Source organism: Nilaparvata lugens, chromosome Y (genome assembly GCF_014356525.2).
Source record: "Nilaparvata lugens isolate BPH chromosome Y, ASM1435652v1, whole genome shotgun sequence".
NCBI lineage: Eukaryota > Metazoa > Arthropoda > Insecta > Hemiptera > Delphacidae > Nilaparvata > Nilaparvata lugens.
In genome coordinates this window covers 9292887-9317010 of record NC_052519.1, presented here as the reverse complement: position 1 = coordinate 9317010, position 24124 = coordinate 9292887, and the positions used below count along the sequence as shown (strand labels likewise).

The window sequence follows — 24124 nt, the reverse complement described above, 5'->3', positions numbered from 1 at the left end:
AAACAAATATGATTAAAATGTTATACTCTAACAATCAAACTGAAAAAGCGGCAGTAAACAATTTGACTACTTTAATTTCTATTTTGAAAACAATTGTCTAACAACTGCAAACAAATATGCCGGCTGAGGAGGTAATAATAATTGTGCTTGAAGTAAACTGGAAAAATATACTATCTGATTTATGATCATTCGTGCGTTTGCAAATAAATGTAAATTTTGAAAACAATTGTCTAACAACTGCAAACAAATATGCCGGCTGAGGAGGTAATAATAATTGTGCTTGAAGTAAACTGGAAAAATATACTATCTGATTTATGATCATTCGTGCGTTTGCAAATAAATGTAAATTTTGAAAACAATTGTCTAACAACTGCAAACAAATATGCCGGCTGAGGAGGTAATAATAATTGTGCTTGAAGTAAACTGGAAAAATATACTATCTGATTTATGATCATTCGTGCATTTGCAAATAAATGTATACACACACACACACAACACACACACACCACACACACACACACACACACACAACCACACACACACACACACACAACACACACACACACAACACACACACACACACACACACACACACACACACACACACACACACCACACACACACACCACACACACACACAACACACACACACACACACAACACACACACACACACACACACACACACACACACACACCACACACACACAACACACCACACACACACACACACACACAACACACACACACACAACACACACACACACAACACACACACACACACACACACACACACACACACACACAACACACCACACACACACACACACACACACACACACAGTCATTTTATTCTATACAATTATTTCATTCTATATGTTTGTTTTTCAGCCTGGTTTAGTCGATAGCGCACAACAAGGAGGTGGAGGTGGAAATGGCAAGTGAGGAATGGAGCGTGGTTGACAGCAGCGAATCGCCGCCGGCAAAACGTGTGCACTTTTCCACAGCGTGCGATACGCCAAAACGTGGCGGTCGGGGCCACGGCATTTATTTTGCCAATCAACGACGCTTCATCGCTCAGGGCAGAGGCCGCCAAATTGATGTGGCTGGTGTGAGCGCGGACTCATCATTGCAACAGTCCAGTCGCAATAGTGGTCAGCAAGCGGAAGCATCATCATCATCGTCACTGATTCTGCTAGACGTGACAAACTCATCGCAACCGAGGATCGTGAACGCTACTGCTACTAAAATCGACAACGAAGTTGAAAACATTGACCCGCAGCAAACAAGCTCTTCAAAGCGGTAAGACGGCAAAAACCTATTATTACTAATACTACTACTATTACTACTACTAGCAAAATCAAAAAACTATGGATTATACTATTGAACGAAGTACTAGCATAAATTCGAGTGCAGTTCGCTACAGATTTGTTTTTAGAAAATTATTCATTGATGTTGTTCAAACATTATTGCAAATTTTAAAGCCGAAAGTAATTGAATTAATTGTTGAAGAAAGTGATAATTTTGACAAAAATATTAAATGGTATTTTGTTACAACTGTTCAATTGAAAAAAGTAAATGTTGATAGCGGCAGCAGCAGCGATCAATCGCAACAAGAAGAAATCGTTGAAACTATGACAAACGCATCGTTTTACAGTTATACGTCATTGTTAATTAATGTTGATGAACAATTAGATATTTTGCAAGACCAATTTATTAGTGGTGTAGAGAAAATTGAATCAACGCTTGATAAATTTATTAGGTACGGCAGTGGTTGGTCTGTAGTTAGAATCATTTCATTTGATTTGAATATTACTTGTTACAATCCTTTAGCTGGCGGAAATAGTACATACATTGAAACACCTGCTTTTATAAAAGCAAAAAGAGCCGTTATAAATGTAAAAAACACAAATGATAGTAAATGTTTTGTATGGAGTGTACTTAGCTATTTTCATTACAGACATAGAAATATGAATGTTGACTATCTGATGCAATTTGAAAATAATCTAAATTTGACCGGTATTAAGTTTCCTACTACAGTGCATGACATTAAAAAATTTGAAGTGCAAAATTTAAACATTTCTATAACAGTGATTGCTTATGATGCTGCTAAAAAAAAGTTTTTCCCGTACCGTTGTTCAATTTATAGACAACGCAAACATAAAATCAATCTTCTACTATTGTCAAATGATACAACGCCGAAAAAATTGCATTATGTTCTGATAAACATGTGTCAAGGGTATAACGGATTGTCACAGCTACTGAGTCATCACTTGTCTTTGCATAATGGTCAAGTGTTCATTTGTCCATATTGTTTTAACAAATTTACAACTAACCGGCATGCAAATTGCGATGGAAAAACCAATCTAGAAAAACATATGGATTTGTGTTCAACATTTGCAATACAAAGAACAGTACTACCTAAACAGGGTGAAATGTTAAAGTTTAAAAATTTTTCGTACACACTAATAAATAAGTACATTGCATTTGCCGATTTTGAAAGTTTTATTGTACCAACAAATAACGGTGAGCTCGATGACGATAACGATGAAAATGTTGATGATTTGCTCGGAACTGATATAGGAAATAGCTTTACAAGGAAAACACAAAAACATGTTGCTTGCGGCTATGCGTTTATTATTTTAGACGAATCAGGTGAAATATTCTACGGCCCACGCGTTTATAGAGCTACAAGTGTTGGCGAGAAAATTATTGAACAATTTCTTGATGAGATCATTGCCATAGGTCGAAACTGTTCCATTGATATGCAACAAGAAGTGCCCATGATTGAATTAAATGAAGAACAATTATTAGCTTTTAACAATAGTACAGTATGTTTCTTGTGCAACGATGAATTTAAAGCCAACGAAATTTGTATTAGGCACCATTCTCATACAACAGGAAATTTTCTCGGTGCAACGCACAAGTCATGTAATTTAAATGCAAAAGCACCAAAACTATTAAACTGTTTTTTTCATAATTTTCGCGGATATGATAGTCATTTCATTGTTAAGGCATTAGCAGGACGAAAGAAGAAAATTGATTGTATTGCAAACTCATCGGAAAAATTCCTCACAATTACAATAGATCGAGTACGTTTCCTTGACAGCTATCAATTCTTAAGCTCAAGTCTACAGTCACTTGTTGCCAATCTTGCAAGTGATACAGAAAACATCGATACTAATTTCAAAGTAATGTGTAAAATATTCAACGATAAAAATCAACAAAAACTTTTACTACGTAAAGGCATGTACCCGTATCAGTACATAACAGATGCTGAAAAATTTGAAGAACAGCAATTGCCGGCAATTGACTCATTTTACAGTACACTTAGTAATACAGCATTGCAAGTAGACGATTACGAGCATGCACAGAAAGTTTGGCGCGAATTTAACATAAACTCATTGGGTGAATATCATGATCTCTACCTTTTGTCAGATTGCTTACTGCTGGCAGATATTTTTCAAAATTTTAGGACTGTATTTTTTACAATTTACAAACTGGATGTATCACACTTTGTATCGTTACCGCATTTTTCGTTGAATGCAATGTCATATTTGACTAAAGTACGTTTAGAATTAATTAGCAATGCTGATATGAACTTGCTCATAGAATCTGGTTTACGTGGTGGTCTGTCAGTTATTCCCCACCGTCATGCAGTCGCAAACAATAAATATATGGGCGCAAATTATAACCCAGCTATTGAAAATAGTTTTTTGCTCTATCTTGATTGTACAAGCTTATACACACATACAATGATTGCCTACAAGCTACCTGAATCAAATTTCAGATTTTTATCACAAGATGAAATTACGGCTTTAGGCGATTTTACAAGCATACACGATGAAGCCGAGACTGGCTATATAATTGAAGCAGACCTGTCCTATCCAGTTAATTTACACGAATTACATTACAGCTTCCCCCTGGCACCATTAAAAGATCAGCCGCCTTACAACCTGTTCTCTCCATATCAAACAGACAACACTGTTGCTCTGCGCAGAGAAGCGGCCGCGCGCCGCCCGTCTCCCGACACAGCCGCCTCCGCCACCGCGTCATCACGTCTTTTAGCCACCCTTTATAATCGTAAACGATATGTACTCCACTATAGAAATTTGAAACTTTATTTAAGCTTGGGCATGAAATTGACTGCTGTACATAGAGTAATCGCTTTTCATCAGTCGTACTGGCTTAAACCGTTTATTGATTTGAATGCGCAACTGAGAAAGGAAGCAAAAAATTCATTTGAACGTACCCTCTTTAAATTTCTTTCAAATAGTCTGTTCGGAAAGTTGATGGAGAATAATAGGAAAAGAATAGATTTTAAGCTAATCACTTGTCAGAAAAAATTGGAAAGTTTGATTGCAAAACCAAGCTGTAAACGATGGATTGTGTTTGACAAAGACATTGTCGCTGTACAAATGTGTAAAACAGAAATAAAATTAGATCGTCCAATTTATGCTGGTTTTTCAATTCTTGATTTGAGTAAATTTACAATGTTCAATTTCCACTACAACATTTTCTTGAAAATGTTCGATCCAAGCTGTGTTAAATTATGCATGAGCGATACAGACTCGTTGCTATATCATATCAAATCGGACGATATCTATGCAGTTATCAAACAAAATCTTCAACATTTTGACACAAGTGCTTATCCTGTCACACATTGTTGTTATAGTCAATTGAACCATGGTGTGCCTGGCACATTTAAAGATGAATTAAAATCTGGCATTATTACGGCTTTTTGCGGACTTCGTGCAAAACTTTACAGTTTTGAATATGTACTAAGCAGTAGTACTAGTAGCGGCAGTAACAGTAGTAGTAGTAGTAGTAATAATAGTAGTAGTATTAAGGATAGTTCTTATGAAAAGTTTAGCAAGCACGCAGCTAAAGGCGTAGCAAGAACAATTATAAACAATAAACTAAGATATGACATGTACATGAGATGCCTGACAGATAGATTAGTTCAACGTGAATGCTTTTCACAATTACACAGTTATTCACATGATATTTATCAAATATCGTGTGCCAAAGTTGCATTATCACCATTTGACACAAAAAGATACATTGAATCAAACGGTATAGATACGAAAGCGTGGGGTCATTATTTAATAGAAGAGAGAAGAAGAGAAGATATTGATAGCAGCAGCAGCAACACGGCTAGCGGGACTGCTGTTACGTCAGATTGATCGCAGCAGTGAGAGTGAAAGAGAGAGAGAGAGAGAGAGCGAGGAGCAAGAAGCTATTAATGAAACCAGTTTGTAACCGTCGCAGAACCCTTCAAGGCTACCCTTACAATCAAGGTCTTACAACTACCAAATCAATAAAAATTACACAAATGCAGGTGAAAAGATACAATTTTATTCACCATCATAAACATAAAAGTTCCAATTATTAGCAACACTACTGACATCTATTCGATATCTGCTACAGTAATCATCATAATTGCAATTTCAATTCAAAATCTTTATTTTAATTGCTTTTCATATTTCTAGTTTGTAGAGTCTATAATTACTATTCAGGACCTCACTAGGTGCCTCCTCTAACAAAAGTTCACTTGAAAATTAGTCATCATCAGAATAAGTTCTAATTCTTAATAAAATAAGTAAATATATAATTCCAGTATAACTATTATCAAAAGACTCGAAAATGACAAACTCTAACCATACAAATTAACAATCAACTTTTGGTTCTAGAACTCCCATTATTACACTACTAGCTCTGGTCCTAGAACCCCCATTATTACACTACTAGCGGTAATTAATCAAAATAATAAAATCACTTTCATACCGATAAAACAACAGTATTTTGACTCAACAAATATATTTTTAAACAAGGAAACCATGAAAATTAACAATTAACCTAACAGGACTGTTACCCTCAGTCTTCCCCTTCCAATCAATTCTGGACGCGCTCCATCAAATGGAATTTCATTAACATAACAATGTTCAACTTCCTTAATTCTCAATAAGGTAAACCCAATTCTTAATCATATCATCAATCGTTATCAGTGAACTAAACAAAACATTAATCAATCACGAATCAAATCCCTTAAGCAATCAAATTCAGAATCAGAACATCAAATACAATTATTATTCCCTAAACTAAACATTAATCATCATTAAACCGAGCATCAATCAACATTATTCCAAACATGAATCAAAACTTAATCCTATCGATAACTAAAAATTATTTCAATAATTAATCAAATCCATTATACCAAACAGTTGTCAAAATTCAATCTCCTTAATAACTCAAAATTATTCCAATAATAAATCAAATTTATACCAAAATTTAATCTTAACAATAACCAAAAATTAATTCAATAATTAATCAAATTTATTCCAAACTTTAATCAACTACTAATCAAAGTCCTTAAGCAGTCATCGACTTAATCAGAGCATCAATCATTAACATTAAACTCTAAGCGAAGCCGTAATCAAACATAAATCAAGTAATAATCATTTCTATTAATAATCATAATCCTAATAATAATCAAATCATTTCATTAATAATCATTTCAAGAATAATCGACTAAAGAAGACGATGCTCACAATCCTTTGTTCAAACATTTATTAAACCTCTATAGAAATCAAATGTAAAATTGCCATTTCTCTCTCCTCTCTTTCTCTCTCTCAGTAATTTCGAATAAACCATGAAAATAGACTTTGGAAGAGATAATATGAATCGATCTGTGAATTTTGAATAGGGGTAGTATGAGTGAATTTTTCTTGAATTGAGTAATTACTCACCAAAGTAAGCTATGAGAGTTAGACGGCTCCGGATAGAACTAGCCATGGCTGGCACTGCACTACGTCTGATCGATTTATTCAGATCGTAATTTCAATTAGCCGATCAAAATGTATTGCAACAGAGTCGCCGGTCACTGTCGGAAATGCGCTCCTCCATCGAAACAATAGATGTAACCTAGCACCAACTGACAGTGACTGCGACGGAAGAGGTAGTCAGAGAGAAAGAGTGAGAGAGGAGGTTGCGCCGCTCTGTGCTTTCCGTACACTAACACAAATACACTTTAATTGTATTCACACATTTACACTACCCCCTCCTTAAAGGAAGGTGGTGACTCTGGATTACTGGCTCCTCTCACTTGCACTAAGCACTTGATGTTCACTTGATGACACTTTGATGTTCCGCGATATCAGTCAGTGGTGGTACCCCTGGAATGGTCTGCAAAGCTGGTTGGTGGAGCGACCCCCTCGGGTCCGGGATTGCCCAATTCAGGCTCGGGATTGCTCTGCTGTTGACTCCTCTGCCACAAGAACCGCCCCAGAACAGCCCCAAGCATGGTGATCCCCAGGATCACTAGCGCCGCCACTGCCAGAGACCCCATGGTCTGAGTCTGCTGTTTCTGCTCTGATAGTTGTGTCAGAGCCTGTTGTAGATGGTCAAGGGTTGTCTCTGCGTTGCCAGATGGACTTGGCCAGTAATGGCCCTCCTCACGTGTCTGCGCCATGGCCTCCTGGATTTCTTGAACGGTCGGTTGCGCCTCCCCTGCCTCCAAAACAAGCAGTGGTGGGATGGGAATCTCCACCACTCTCTTCATCAGCTCTGTCTGCCCACTGGATTTGGTGTTCGGGTACAGCTGATAGGTGTCAGTGGACACGGTGCACCCTGATGCCGCTCTTAGCTCTCCACTGCCCTGGATGTTCATCTGGGTAACAGCGAAGGTATCGCCTTGTCGACAGCGGGACACAAGCTGCCGGCCCTGCTTTAGGCTGTAGATCCAGCGGGTGTTCGGCTGGTCGAAGTACCAGGTGTCGGCAGGTCGGTTGATAACTGCAGTCTTGGGGCAAAGGCTCTCGGCAGCCCCAGCATCTCCCAGAAACAGGGCGCTCAGGCACGATGGTTCATGCCTCCGGAATACTGGCCTGGTGATAGGGCATATGGTGATGATGCCCTTGCGGCACAGGGTCACCTCATCCCCCGAAAGAACCGCATAATGCTCACGGTCTTGGCTGATCAGGAGGTGGTCAGGCTGCAGCACGTACTTCACGGCTAAACTGGAACCACCCGACATGATGGGGACTGACAATCCCCGGAAAAGTTCAAACCGCCGGCCGGTAGTTGACAAGGGCAAGTCTATTAGGATCTTGATCAGACCACCGATGGCCAATGCACTAACTTCCGCGACACGGTAGAACGCGTACACACTTGATGGACTGGTATCAGCAATGAAATTCAGATCTTGGGGGAGCTCACTTTGCACACGTTCTAATAAATTACTCAATTCGAGAGGAGAGATCAGGCTCACAGTAAATTTCCCTTGAGCAATATCCTCAATGGCTCGAAGGATATTCTTTAAGTCAAACAATGCTTTAATAGCTACTAATTCTAGATTGTTTACTACAGATGAAGAATTTACAAAATACTTAAATGTTTTTTCTAACAAATTCGTTTTGTTGAGTAGCCTTGAATACCATTGGATTACTTGGGTTGTCTCTTGTTCCACCCTTGATGCCAGGTTGTGGAGCTGCTCGGCGTTGTTCCTTGTTTGGCGACTCAGCTGCCGAGTGATGGTCAGATGTTCCTGCTGAAGGTGGATTATGTCGCCTGTCTGATGTTGAAGCAGCTCCAAGGTGCGTTGTGCCTGTTGAACATCTTCATCTTCTGCAGTCCCAAACAGCAACTTCAACACCTTCCCTCCCAGGTTGATGAGTCCCCTCTTTGTCCTCTTGTGGGGCAGGAAGTCGTGGAGCGTTTGGAGGACCTCACTCATCTCGTCCTGTAGACTCTGTACTCTCTTCATCGCATCTGAGTGCACTCCAAAGATGGGGTCCTGGGAGGAAAGTTTGATAAGTTGTTCCTGGGTGACTGTTGTTCGGAGTCTCAGTTGATGAAGGCCTTCTCCAATCTCGGTGACGTTGATGGCTACCATGATCCTCCACTGATGGCCAGTCAACAGGACATCGCCGTGAGGAACAAACCACACCCCCATCTGACGAGACTCTTCCATGTTGGCCAGGCTACCCCAAAGGCCTGTAAAACATTAAGGGTGGTATTACTCCTTGCTACTTTGCTAATCCTCTTCACTTCCCCTTTCCTCTTCCATTCATGTTACAATTCTTATCTTACTCTATCTCTCACCCATTATTCTTGGACCTCCTTCAAGAGGTTTTGATGAACCATCCACTCGTTAGCTTGCAGAGGAACCCCCTACTCAGTTCAGAGGTCACTCTGCCTGCCTATGGATGTTTAGGTCATGGTCCTTGTGCGACTTCTCAGGGGGTAAGGAGACCTTCGAGTTGATGCTTGTCCCCTCCCTTCAGGTTCATAGGTGGTGTCCCCAACTAACCGGTCAGGGGAGTCAGGGCTTGGCGGGAACAGATCCTCAAAAACATCCTCCTCTCCTTCCGCTTCTTCCACTTCTTCTTCTTCTTCTTCTTCTCCTTCTTCTTCATCTTCTTCTTCTTCTTCTTCTACAACCAAATCTGTCCCTTCTTCATCATCGTCTGGGGGTGAGTAATATATCTGTTCCTCTTGATCTTCCTTGGCAGGGTCATTCAGGGTTGTCTTTTCTGCCGGTAAATGTTGATCATTGTTGTCTTCTTTGGTTTGAATTGGGTCATCCTCAACTTCCTGCTGGTCTGACCGAAGGCAGGGTTTCAGTCGGTTTACGTGAACATTCACCTGTCGCCCATCCGTCAAAATCAACATGTAATTGACAGGCGACATCCGCTGGCTGACTCGGTAAGGGCCTGTCCAGGGTCGATGGAACTTACTTGAATCTCCTGGTTTAATCGCTGGTTCATGTAGGTAAACCATATCTCCAACATTGAACTCCCGGTGTCTCCTTCCTTTGTTGGCCACCTCTGCTCGCTTGGTTGCTGCCTCAGTTGACTTCTTGGCGGCATTGTGGTAGGCTGTCTGGAGGCGGCGTTTGAGTATTCTCAGATGGTTCTCCACAGAGTGGCCTTGCAACTCTTCTGGAATGGGGATAGTCCCTGGTAGTATCATATCCCGTCCGTGCAAAAGGTAGTAGGGAGAGTACCCGGTGGAGGAATGAGGAACAGACCGGTAGGCCATGAGGGCATAGGGAAGCCATCTGTCCCAGTCTTGTCCATCACGTTTCACATAATGGGCCATGCACTCATTGAGGGTGCGATGAAGTCTCTCAACTCGGCCATTACCTTCTGGATGGTAGGCTGTGGTCTTGATTTTCTGGATTCCTAGCAGACGGCAGGTCTCAGTGAAGAGTACTGACAAGAAGTTTCTTCCTTGGTCACTCATAAGCCTGGTTGGGACTCCATGGCGTGCAACAATTTGAGTGACAAAAGCTGCTGCAATCGATTCCGCAGTCTGGTCCGGAAGAGGTACTGCTTCAGCATACCTTGTAAAATGGTCGATGAAGCTGAGATAATAGCGGTTTCCACTATGGGTGGTAGGCAGTGGACCTACTATATCCATCGACACCATCTCCAAGGGATAGGTTGGTTCATATGCTGGTTCCAATGGTACCTTCAGAGCCCTTGGCGTTTTCCTCATGGCACATTCATGGCATGCACCAACATGCTTCTGGACATCTTTCTGGAGTTCTGGCCAAAAATAACGGTGTTGAACACGTAGCAGTGTCCTCTCAACGCCAGGGTGCCCAGCCCATGGGGCATCATGACATAGCTGCAGAACACGAGTGCGGAGAGTCGATGGTGTGGCAATCTTCCATTGGGTAGAATCCCTTTTTCCAGCAGTCCACCATATCACCCCTCGTCTATTGCTTCCTCGACCCTCCTTCACCAACCCCTGACACCAGGCATCTTTCAGTTGTTCACTTAGAATTTCCGGTTCTTCCAGAGTGCGCAGGGTGATACTCATAACAGCACGGCTCAGAGCATCTGCGTTGGTGTGCTTCTTTCCAGGTTTGTGTATTACATCATATTCAAACTCTTCCAACCGAAGGGCCCACCTGGTTAAACGGGAAGAGGGGTCACGCAGGCTAAGCATCCAGCGTAAGGCTGCATGGTCAGTTACCAGTGTAAATTTTCGTCCTAACAGGTAACAGCGGAACTGGCGGGTAGCCCATACAACTGCTAACAACTCCCTTTCAGTTGTGGAGTAGTTGCGCTCGGCGGCGTTGAGCTGGCGACTTGCATAAGCTACTGGTCGCTCTCCCTCCTCAGTTTGTTGTGACAGTACCGCCCCCACTGCAGTTCCAGAGGCATCTGTTGCCAGGATAAAAGGTCGTTCAAAGTCTGGAAATATGAGTACTTGGTCTGAACATAGGGCGTCTTTCAGATTCTGGAAAGCCTCCTCCTGGCTGGCTCCCCACTCAAAAGGTATCTCCTTCTTAGTCAGTTCGGTCAGTGGCTGTGCGACTCTAGCAAAATCTGGCACAAATCGCCGATAGTATCCGAAGAGCCCCAGCAGGCCACGTACTTCCCTGATGTTAGTTGGACGTGGGAAGTTTCTCACTGCTTGGATTTTTTCTGGGTCGGCTCGAACACCCTTGGAAGTTACCAGATGTCCTAGATACTTTACAGAATCTTTGGCAAACTCACACTTTCCAAGGTTGGCCTTCAAATTTGCTCTAGCAAACAGTTCCAGAACATGGGTCAACCTGACTGCATGTTGTTCAATGGTGCTACTAAACAGAACTACGTCATCCAGGTAAACAAAACATTCAATACCCTTAATTTCAGCCAACAAGTTGTCCATGAGTCGCTGAAATGTGGCAGGGGCCCCCGTCAGGCCAAAGGCCATCCGTTGATATTCAAAATGGCCTCCGACAGTGGTAAAAGCGGTCTTTTCCTGGTCTTCCGGAGCGATGCGCACCTGATGATAACCACTGTGCAGATCTAGGGTGGAAAAGTAGCGACTCCGTCCCAGGCTTTCTAAGGTCTCATTGATCAAGGGTAGAGGGTATGCATCTGTCTTTGTGACTTCATTCAAGGCTCGAAAATCTGTGCAGAAACGGTATTTGACTGTACCATCAGTGGTTTTCTTCCTCACCAACACCACAGGGGCACTCCAAGGGCTGGTTGAAGGCACAATCACTCCTTTGTCAAGCATCTCTGCAAGATGTTCCTCTACCACTGGTCGAAGGTGATATGGTACCCGGTAGGGCCGTTTGCTGATTGGTCGATCTGAGGTCACAGGAATGCGATGCTCCACATTAATGCTGCAACCTTCTCTTCCAGGCTCTTCAAATACATTAGCATATTTTCTTAGCACTTCTTCCAAAGTCCTTGCATCCTTGACAGGTAGGTGTTTTAGTTTCTCTGTCAATTGAAGCTCAAGGTTCTCTTTTTCTTCCCTGCTGGTGACTGACGCTATCTGACAACTCGGTTCTTCTTGTTGGATGTACTCTGCATTTCCAAGGAGTTGATTTCGGTGGATGGCCAATGGTGCAGTTGTTAGATTAACCACACCCACAAATGTCTGTCCTTTCCTTGGTCGGTTTATGCTTCTACTAGCACGCAAACCTGAGGGCAGAGGTACAGGTTCAATCAACAGGTCTTCTCCTTGGAACTCCTGCTGAATTTGTACCTCCACCAACACTTCTGACTGGGCTGGTACAATGGTGTGGCAAACAGCATTCACTCCAAAGCTGAGTTCCTGATGATCATACTCTTCTTGTGTTGCTGGTGAGCCATCCAGGTCATTTGCTTCCGCTTCTGGGTTAAGTTGGTTAGAGCGCTTTCGATGTCGTCTTTGTTTCTTGTAATTTCGTGAATTAGTAGAAAGGGGCTCCGGGTCTGTTGAGCTGGCTGTAGTTTCCTTGCCTGGCTGTCCCAGGCTGTCTTGCTCTATTTGGCCCTTCTCAACTCTAGGCATTATTTCCACCTGGACTCCAACATCGCAAACAGAAAGAGTCTGAGTACAGCTGTCCTTCATTTCCCTTATACCTCTGGTATCCTTTACTGAGTTATATTCAATGTCGGCCCACCTCCGTGTGGTTGCTACCCGGACTCCTCTGAAGGTTACCGTTCCTTCGTCTGCATCAATTAGAGCCCCAAGTCTTTTCAGAAGATCCCAACCAATCAATCCATCTCCGGCTATATCCACAGCTGCTATTACAAAAGGGTGTCTAACTTGTAGCTGGGCTGCTGTACATTCCACCTCTTGAATGCCATGAATCCTTAGCGAGTTTCCAGTTACTCCTCTAGCCTGCATGCCTCCTGCAGCTACCAGTACTTCTGGAATCGCTTCCTTCAGAACACAGATTTCAGCCCCTGTATCCACTAGTAGAGACTTAGCCAAGCCCATGATTTTCATTGTTACATATAACCCACTCTGGATGGCCTTGATGCTGGGGACTCTCTTGACATTAGCTTCCAAATTTACTGGCCGGGAAGTGAGGCAACTCCCGGCCTCTCCTCGTTTGGGGAACCATGACTGTTGCTGCCATTAGTAGTTGTAGTACAGTTTATCTGGTTGCCGGGACTTGATCTTGGAGTCATTACTCGTTTTGGGCAAGCATAGGACATATGTTGGGGATCGCCACATACAAAACAAAACCGGGGAGATCTCTGGTTTCCTCGCGATGACCGATTTCCTCCTGGTCTGTTTGGTCTGGGATTCTCATCTCGGCGGCTTGAGCAGTCTCTAGCAAAATGTCCTCTCCCACCACAAGTGTAGCAGGCTCCTGGTGTTCGGTTACTGCTAGCAGGAGATGATGCACCATTGGTTGGTCGGACGGGGAGTGCATTCACATGAGGTTCTTCTTCCCGTCTCTGGAAAGGCTGATGTAACAGGGCAAAAACATCGGCAGGTTGGCTGCTTGTGGCTTGGTCCACTCGCTCGGCTACCACGATGGCGGCTTCCAGATCTCGAGGTGGATGTATCTGCAGGGTCATGGCAGCTGCACCCTGAAGGCCCCTTATGAAGGCAGCCAAAACTGCCCGTTGCATCTGCGCACGTGCCCAATCTGCTTCTGCCGGGTTAGATGGTATTGGAATAGCCTTCAAACCCAACTCAAGGCACCGATCAGCAAATGCCCGTGGACTCTCACCCCGTTGTTGTTGGAGACTACTCAGTGCCAGCAGCCATCTTTCTGGGTCCAGGGTTTTCTCAAATCTTTTGAGCAGGATTCTCTCATAATCCGCAAAGGTGACACTTTCTGCAGACAACTCTGGATGAATTTCAAGACATGCAGCAGCTGCGCCAGTTGTTTTCAGCCTGCAGATGAGCCGTTGGTCTTTATCCTCCCAATTACCAGTCTGAGCAACCAACTTGATATTCTGTAGAAATTCTTTGACAGTCGGACTTCCAGCTTCCCCTGAGAAGGTCTTGATAAGGGATTGCAGACCCAGATCCTTTCTGGTAGACGTGGACATCGTTACGGGCCGAGAAGACGATGCCATCCGGACTTCTTCTAGCTCCCTGGTCAATCTGGCTCTCTCCTGTTCATTCCGCTGAGCCTGGTCTAGAAGCTCCTGGGCCTGTACACGTAGTTCTTCCATTTCGATAAACGGACGGTTGTTCACAGGATCCCCATTGTTCTCGCCAAGTTCTGCGTTGTTTGCTGCAGGTTCTCCGTTGACAGACATTCTTGCAGTCTATCCCACCGCTGCCACCAATGTAACCGTCGCAGAACCCTTCAAGGCTACCCTTACAATCAAGGTCTTACAACTACCAAATCAATAAAAATTACACAAATGCAGGTGAAAAGATACAATTTTATTTACCATCATAAACGTAAAAGTTCCAATTATTAGCAACACTACTGACATCTATTCGATATCCGCTACAGTAATCATCATAATTGCAATTTCAATTCAAAATCTTTATTTTAATTGCTTTTCATATTTCTAGTTTGTAGAGTCTATAATTACTATTCAGGACCTCACTAGGTGCCTCCTCTAACAAAAGTTCACTTGAAAATTAGTCATCATCAGAATAAGTTCTAATTCTTAATAAAATAAGTAAATATATAATTCCAGTATAACTATTATCAAAAGACTCGAAAATGACAAACTCTAACCATACAAATTAACAATCAACTTTTGGTTCTAGAACTCCCATTATTACACTACTAGCTCTGGTCCTAGAACCCCCATTATTACACTACTAGCGGTAATTAATCAAAATAATAAAATCACTTTCATACCGATAAAACAACAGTATTTTGACTCAACAAATATATTTTTAAACAAGGAAACCATGAAAATTAACAATTAACCTAACAGGACTGTTACCCTCAGTCTTCCCCTTCCAATCAATTCTGGACGCGCTCCATCAAATGGAATTTCATTAACATAACAATGTTCAACTTCCTTAATTCTCAATAAGGTAAACCCAATTCTTAATCATATCATCAATCGTTATCAGTGAACTAAACAAAACATTAATCAATCACGAATCAAATCCCTTAAGCAATCAAATTCAGAATCAGAACATCAAATACAATTATTATTCCCTAAACTAAACATTAATCATCATTAAACCGAGCATCAATCAACATTATTCCAAACATGAATCAAAACTTAATCCTATCGATAACTAAAAATTATTTCAATAATTAATCAAATCCATTATACCAAACAGTTGTCAAAATTCAATCTCCTTAATAACTCAAAATTATTCCAATAATAAATCAAATTTATACCAAAATTTAATCTTAACAATAACCAAAAATTAATTCAATAATTAATCAAATTTATTCCAAACTTTAATCAACTACTAATCAAAGTCCTTAAGCAGTCATCGACTTAATCAGAGCATCAATCATTAACATTAAACTCTAAGCGAAGCCGTAATCAAACATAAATCAAGTAATAATCATTTCTATTAATAATCATAATCCTAATAATAATCAAATCATTTCATTAATAATCATTTCAAGAATAATCGACTAAAGAAGACGATGCTCACAATCCTTTGTTCAAACATTTATTAAACCTCTATAGAAATCAAATGTAAAACTGCCATTTCTCTCTCCTCTCTTTCTCTCTCTCAGTAATTTCGAATAAACCATGAAAATAGACTTTGGAAGAGATAATATGAATCGATCTGTGAATTTTGAATAGGGGTAGTATGAGTGAATTTTTCTTGAATTGAGTAATTACTCACCAAAGTAAGTTATAAGAGTTAGACGGCTCCGGATAGAACTAACCATGGCTGGCACTGCACTACGTCTGATCGATTTATTCAGATTGTAATTTCAATTAGCCGATCAAAATGTATTGCAACAGAGACGCCGGTCACTGTCGGAAATGCGCTCCTTCATCGAAACAATAGATGTAACCTAGCACCAACTGACAGTGACTGCGACGGAAGAGGTAGTCAGAGAGAAAGAGTGAGAGAGGAGGTTGCGCCGCTCTGTGCTTTCCGTACACTAACACAAATACACTTTAATTGTATTCACACATTTACAAGTTCAACAAGCACCGCTCCGACACAGCTCAGTGTCGAACACGAAGAAGAAGAAGGCAGCAGAAACAACATCTGTCTAAAGAAGAAGAAGAAGAAGAAGACGAAGAAAGATCGCTGTTGAAGACATCGGCGCAGTGCTGCAGGTGTGACTGAACTCTAGCAAAAACAATCACACGCGCACACGCACATTCGTGTAGGGGAGAACGAAACCGCAAATATGTCAGATTTGCAACAGAAAATTGCTCAGGAATTGCACCGTCCAGCGCGAAGAAAATTCAACAGACGTAAATATATATTAAAAGGAATAAAAGACCTCATTCAAATTGATTTAATTGAATTGCCAGAATTTGCTAGAGCAAACAACGGCTATCGTTATGTTTTGATTGCAATTAATTGTTTTTCACGTTATGCTTTTGCTGAACCATTAAAAACTAAAACAGGAAAAGAAGTTGAACGAAAATTAGCGCAAATATTAGTGTTAAATAAGGGTATAAAAAATGTGCAAAGCGATTTAGGTCGCGAATTTTACAATAAGGATGTTAAACAACTATTCGATAGGTTGAACATTAATCATTACAGTGTATTTTCTGAAATTAAGGCAGCTTTTGTTGAAAGATTGAACCGAACACTGAAATCACGTTTGTATGAATGACTAACTGCTAACGGCACGCAAAAATGGTTAAACATTTTGCCGGACATTGTTTATCAATATAATAACACTATTCATTCAGCGATTGGCATGACACCGGCCAGTGTTAGACGACGTCATGAAAAGCATTTGATCATGTTACAGTTGAAAAAGACAAAACAATCGCCGCCGCCGCGTACAGTTTATCGACCAAAGTTTGCATTAGGCGACGTAGTGCGAATAAGTAAGTTTCGTCAGGTTTTTGATAAAAGTTTTAGATTAAATTGGTCGCCAGAACTGTTTATAATTCACGGTGTTTTTCCCACACAACCCCCAACCTATGTAATTCGCGATCTTAACAATGAAATCATACAAGGTAGATTTTATAGTGAACAATTGATGAAAACAAACTTAACACCGTCCGAACAAAATACATATTTAGTTGAACAATAATACGAAAATCAAACAATAAATATCTTGTTAAATGGTTAGGCTTTGATAAAACTAGCTGGATAGATAAGAGTGATATTATTACTCCGTCTGTAAAACAGAAGAAGAAACTGCGTGCAACGCGCAAAAATCATTAAATTTATTTGCATATTGTTTCAGATATGATATAAACATAATGTCAATGGCAATGGATGCGCCACTGTTGTTCTATTTGCTGAATGGTAACGATGCATGTAGTATTATTAAAAGAATAATTGATCTTTTGTGTACGCTTAAAGCGATGTGTGTAAAACGTGTTGATATTGAAAAATGCTTTCTAGTTGGCTTATGTAAAAAAACATTTTTCAGTGATGTTGTTGTTGTTGATGATGATGATGATGATGATGATGATGATGATAGTAGGTTTCATTTAAGTATATGTTCATATAAAACTTTAAAAGATGCAAGCAGCGTATTTGATGTAGTAGATACTTGTATCTGTGCTCAATTTTCTATGCAACTAAACATACTCTACTCGCAAATTAAATCAATAGACTTTAATGTAGCCGATGTTGATGAAGATGATGATGATGATAAGAAGAAAGAAAAGATATTAATTTATATTTTAGATTATTGCATGTCAATGGCTAATCTTAATTAATGCGTGTGACGCTGGTGCTATACTGTATTATGTGAAAGACACACGCTTTGTAATAATTTACAATTTTTTATAATATTAACACTGTCAACTTTGTCTATGTATTATCACTAGATTTGTCGCCACTTACCTTACTGCAGCAGCTGCTGTCAACTTTGTATGTATATTTTCACCTTTTATGTATGCAGCTGTCAACTAATGTATGTATTTTCAACTTTTTATGTATTGTCAACTTTGTAAGATACGCTTGTTTTAGCTGCTGCTGCTAAATTTGTATGTATCTAGTATTTTTAATAAACTGTGAACATTGTATGTGCGTGTTTTCTTCATTCATAAACCGCTTGTAGTATACACACACACACACACACACACACACACACACACACACACACACACACACACACACACACACACACATCGGATGTAGCGATGTTAACAGCATAGTTGAACTGTAGACACGCATGTGTAAACAGCAAGCGCGCACGCGCAGCAAGAGTTATTATTATGACGACAGCAAAAGAGTCAATAGCAATAGTTAACTTTGATAATCTAATTGTAGATACAAAACAAGTGGGTGGCAAAAATTGTCTAGATAGAAAAAAGCATGGTGAGTTTTTGCCAAGTTCAGCTAGAATTCTAATTTGCGGTGCATCAAATTGTGGAAAGACAAATGTACTGCTGAATTTAATATTCGATAAAAATGGATTAAAATTCAAAAACCTATACTTGTTCAGTAAGTCTTTGTATCAGGAAAAATATAAACTATTGGATGTTGTTTTTTCAAAACTCAAGTGTGTAAACTACTATAAATCTGACAATATTGAATGTATACCGCAACCGAATGATATCGACACTCATTCACTGATAATTTTTGACGATTTGAATGTTACACGTGTGCCGCAAATACGTAATTTTTTCACAATGGGCAGACACAAAAGCATAGATTGTGTGTACTTAATTCAAAGCTATGGCGCAATTTCAAAACATCATATCAGAGACAATGCAAATATGCTGATTATTTTTAAAATGGATATGCACAATTTAAAACTAATATTTAGAGATTTTGTTGGAACTGATATGACATTTGTTGCATTCAGAAATCTATGTTCACATGTATGGCAAAGCGGCGGCGGAAATCATAGTTTTATTTCAATTTTCACTGAGTGTAAACCAGATGCTGGTAAATATCGTAATTGTCTTGGTAAGTATATTGATCCAAGTGTGTATAGCAGCAATTGACATGTGTCAATTCTCATCATTTGTTGTTGAGCCAGTGTAGGTGAAAGAACTAATTATCGTTCTACTACTAGCAATATGCGTAAAATTAAATTAAAAAGAAAAAAACAAAGAGGAGGGCGCCGAGGACGAAGACTAGTGCAACGTGATCATCGTCATCGTCATACTAGTAAAGTAATTGACAGGATAAAAGGTTTGCGTAAGTCAATTATTAATAAACATAGATCATTAACTAGTATGATTAGGGAAAATGATTCGATTAGACAAAAATCATTAGAACCAATTATCAATCCGCTAAAACAATTGAAAGATACACTTGTACAACATGCACACACTAGTAGCAGCAGACTTAAAGAAGAATCAGAGGACGATGAGGAGGAGGAGGAGGAGGAGGAGGAGGAGGAGGAGGAGGAGGAGGAGGGGAGGAGGAGGAGGAGGAGGAGAAAGATATGGGCAAGGAAATGGATGTGGATGAGGGTTTGAATAGATCTAATGTAAGTGATATTTTGAATAAAACAACAATAACAGTGGATTTTATTGATGAGTATATACGTGAATTTCATAATGAAAAAATGAATAATTGTATATCTTATGGTATATGTTATGATAGTAAAGTAAATGAATACTATATGGGTGTAAAGGATATTAGTATTGCCAATGGTTATTTAATTATCGACAATAATAATAAGTATCGTTTAACAGTTGGTTTGTGTGAACTTCTATTTAAAAAACAGCCTGACCAGAAACTGTACACAGAACGTGATTTAAGAAAATATCGTAATATATTGCAGCTCACCGCTGCTCATTTAGATAGACGCGGTTATGTAAAGAGAAATACAGGCTATAAATCACAAATTATTCAATCTTTATTTCCATCAAGTAGTAGTAGGAAAAGAAAAAGATCTAGGATTGATGATGCAGCGGCTGTTAGTGGTATGGGTTTTATAAGAAATGAATCTACTAGTCGACAGTATGTCTACTGGGATAATCCAAATGAACTGATAGACAGATTAGATATTCTGCTTTCATCACAGCAGGCGGGAAATAGATCGCATTCAGTTGAAATAGCTTCTATTATTGAAGAACTGAAAGAAAGTGGTATTATATTAGGTGGCAATGTTGATTTTAGTCGTTAGTATGTGTTTAACACTTGACAAGAATAGAGATGTCGGGCAGTAGCGCCGCCACCACTGCAGTGAGTAGTACAATAGATCGATTTGGTAGGACACATCATGTGTTTAATACAACAGCACCATTAGTTTTGAACAGTGGTTGTGAATCATCAGCAGAAGCAGCATCATCATTAGTGGCAGCAAGTAGAGAATATTTAGACAGTAAACTACTTGAATTATCATCAAATATATTCAATAAACTTCAGTCTGATCCATTGTCACCGCTAGTTAACAGAGAATACTTGGACAGTAAATTGCTTGAAATATCATCAAATATATTCAATAAACTTCAGTCTGATCCATTGTCACCGCTAGTTAACAGAGAATACTTGGACAGTAATTGCTTGAAATATCATCAAATATATTCAATAAACTTCAGTCTGATCCATTGTCACCGCTAGTTAACAGAGAATACTTGGACAGTAAATTGCTTGAATATCATCAAATATATTCAATAAACTTCAGTCTGATCCATTGTCACCGCTAGTTAACAGAGAATACTTGGACAGTAAATTGCTTGAAATATCATCAAATATATTCACTAAACTACAGTCTGATCCATTGTCGTCGCCGTCGCTAGTTAACAGAGAATACTTGGATAGTAAATTAAAGGAAGTTTCAACTAGTATAATACAAAAACTACAGTCTGATCAATCATCACCGCTAGTTAACAAAGAATACTTGGACAGTAAATTGCTTGAAATATCAACAATATATTCACTAAATTGCAAACTGAATCATCTGATTTAGTAGATAGGAAATATTTAGACAGCAAATTACTTGCAATATCAACTAGTATATTCCAAAAACTACAGTCTGATTTAATTACTAAAAAAGTGTTGGAAAGTAAATTGCATTCAATGTCTGATATATTGAAGGAGATAGCACAACAAAAACAGTATTTCGATTCACAATTGAAAACATTGTCTAAATCAATTAGTGATGATATTGAGCTAAAGTATGTTAGTAGATCATTGTTTGATCAGAAATCAGACGAATTGAAGACATTATGTGAACAACAAAGTAAAAACAATTGTTTAAAACATGTTGATACAGATTTGCTAGAAACTAAATTGAAAGAATTAAAAGACAATCTAATTGCACAAAATAAACTTAACTTTATTAACAGGCAAGATTATAATTTGAAAGTAGTTAATCTAGAATCAACATTCAATATTATGTTGGCTGAGGTGCAAAAGAAACTTGATGAAAAAAATTCAGCTTCTCACCAAAAGCTAAAAGATGACATTATGCAGATGATTATGAAAGGTGAAGATTTTCAGAAATATTTAAATGAACAGTTGTTCAACTTTTCATACTATTTGATTGCACAATATGTAAAAAAGAGGTACATCTTTGACATGAGTGAAGCTGTACAACATAATTTGAATTCTGATCAGGTGCAAGAGTTGTTTTTGAAAAGAATGTTCAGTGATAGGCGACCAAGTGATGCAGGAAAAAAAAGAAAAAAATATGACTGGGAAATAGATTAGTAGTAGTGTAGTTTGAGATTTTAAAGATTTTAAATGTGGGGATATTTTTAATATGCAAATTAAGCAGGTGTTAACTGGGGCAGCAGATGTCAGTTAACACCTGCTACAACAAAGATGGCCGCCGCCGCCGGGGGCACTTCCTGGGTAGGGGAACCTGGGGAGATGGACACCTGCTACAATGGCCTCTTCCTATTGGTTGGGGTGGTGGGGGCACTAGGGAAGGGGGACGCCATTTTGAACACGCCCCTTGCTTCCTATTGGCTGGGGGCGGGGACAAAATGGCTGACTATGGCTGGGGGGGTGGAGGGGGGCGGGGCCAAAATGGCTGAATAGGGCAGGGGGGGTGGAGGGGGGCGTGGCCACGCCCCTTGATTCCTATTGGCTGGGGGCGGGGCCAAAATGGCCGACTGTAGCTGGGGGGGTGGAGGGGGGAGGCCACACCCCTCGATTTCTATTGGATAGGCAGCTCTCTCAAAACACCACTACTTTTGCCGCTTGCGTTATATGGTAATTTTTAATGAAAAAGAAATTAGACCTTTACCTTCGATCTTGTTATGGGTGAATTGAGCATCTGCACTAGATGCAACGCCAACTCTTTCACGATGGAACTCAGCCGGAATATTCTTGCACTTCATTCTATAAAGAAGAATAATTCAAGTTTAGAAGTTGTTAATCAGTTGGTTTCTACAATTGTTCACTAAAGGCGTAATCCCTTAGCGATGGCTCTAGCCGCGCAGAGGAAAAAAGTTGTTGGGCATAGCACTTTGGGAAGTAAATTGAAATAAAATGATTTTATATACCGTACACAATTTAACTTAGGCTATGCGTTAAGATTCCACTGCACACCCACCTAACAAGCTGAAAAGTAAGCATATTGCTTACACTCATACCTCAAGAATGGATTGAACTATTTCCTTGAAAGTTCGTAGGACTCAACTATATGCTTTTACAGAGAGCATACGCTTTTCATAATTTCATTATTTCTTCAAGTTTTTCTTATTTTAGCTATTTAAACATGAATTTGCTATTTTGGAAAAGAAGCATCGAGAAACGAATTTGAAAATACAGTGACCTTTAGAATAACAACACAAATCTAAATCCGTTTGAATTTTTTTCAAATTCCTAATAGTTTTGCAATAAACTGAGTCGTTAAATTGCAAATTTGAACCAAAAATGAACCGTTACATTGCCAACCTAGTTCGAGGGTTATTCTCCAGAGAGCTCTACTGTTGAAACGTAACCCCCACCACCTACTACTTACATACTAAGACTGCCCAGCAGTGTATCAATGAATGAATTGAATGAATGACCACAAGAAAGAGTGGGAATGGGAGGGGAATAGATGAGAAGTCACACTCTCTCTGTCTCTCAATTCCAGCTAGCTTTTGCCGTATCCATGCCATGTGTGACTTATTAGTTCGTTGAAACGTGACAGTGACAGTTCATCCAGTCATTTGTGATAAGTTACTATGGGTTTTCATTTATAGAAACGTTTTGCCTTGTTTATTCTAGACAATCCTTGTTAGTGAATAATACTTTTTCTATTCTATTCCTATTGACTTCGAATTACGTGAAATGTTATAGAAATGTTGAAGTGCATGCGACCAAATTATTTATCATAAAAAATGGACGAAACGCCGAAGCCTCATCAAAGTCGCCGACGCTTTAGACACAAAAGCGGACGCAGATTGAAACTTAGCGCGAAACCGCTTAAAATTGTTCAGCAATGGAGTATGGGAGGATGAACGAGGAGGCTGCTCTAAAAAAAGTTAGTGAGATAGCTGGACAAAAAATTTTGAAATGTGGGCTATTCATTGATGCCGATTTTCCATTTCTGGCAGCATCGCCGGATGGATTATTAGAAGATGGGCATGGTATTGTGGAGGTCAAATGCCCTCAGACAATAAAGGACCTACTCCCAAGGGAAGCAGCAAAGTTGAAAATATTGAAATTTTGCAAAATTGAAGATACAAATATCGAATTGAACACAAACCATAACTACTACTATCAAATACAGGGACAACTCCACATTACGAAACGTCAGTACTGCTTATTTTGTATATGGTCGCCAAAGGGGACAGAAGTTGTTACTGTATACAAAGATGAGCAGTTCTGGAGTTCGAAGATTCTTGAACATGTGAAAAAATTTTATATGGACTGTGTATTGCCGGAACTTGTTGATC

The 24124-nt window shown here is 39.8% G+C and overlaps 1 protein-coding gene across 3 annotated transcripts in view; it reads right to left on the bottom strand.

The window, feature by feature from the left end:
- The window catches only part of LOC120355288, a 52063-nt gene that overhangs the window by 15377 nt on the left and 12562 nt on the right, over nucleotides 1–24124 (bottom strand). For all 3 annotated transcript variants that reach the window (XM_039443635.1, XM_039443636.1, XM_039443637.1), the window contains exon 2: nucleotides 22483–22577. In XM_039443635.1, the coding sequence (XP_039299569.1) occupies nucleotides 22483–22576 (94 nt within the window). In that variant the 5' untranslated portion in view covers nucleotide 22577. The remainder of the gene's footprint in view (nucleotides 1–22482; nucleotides 22578–24124) is intronic.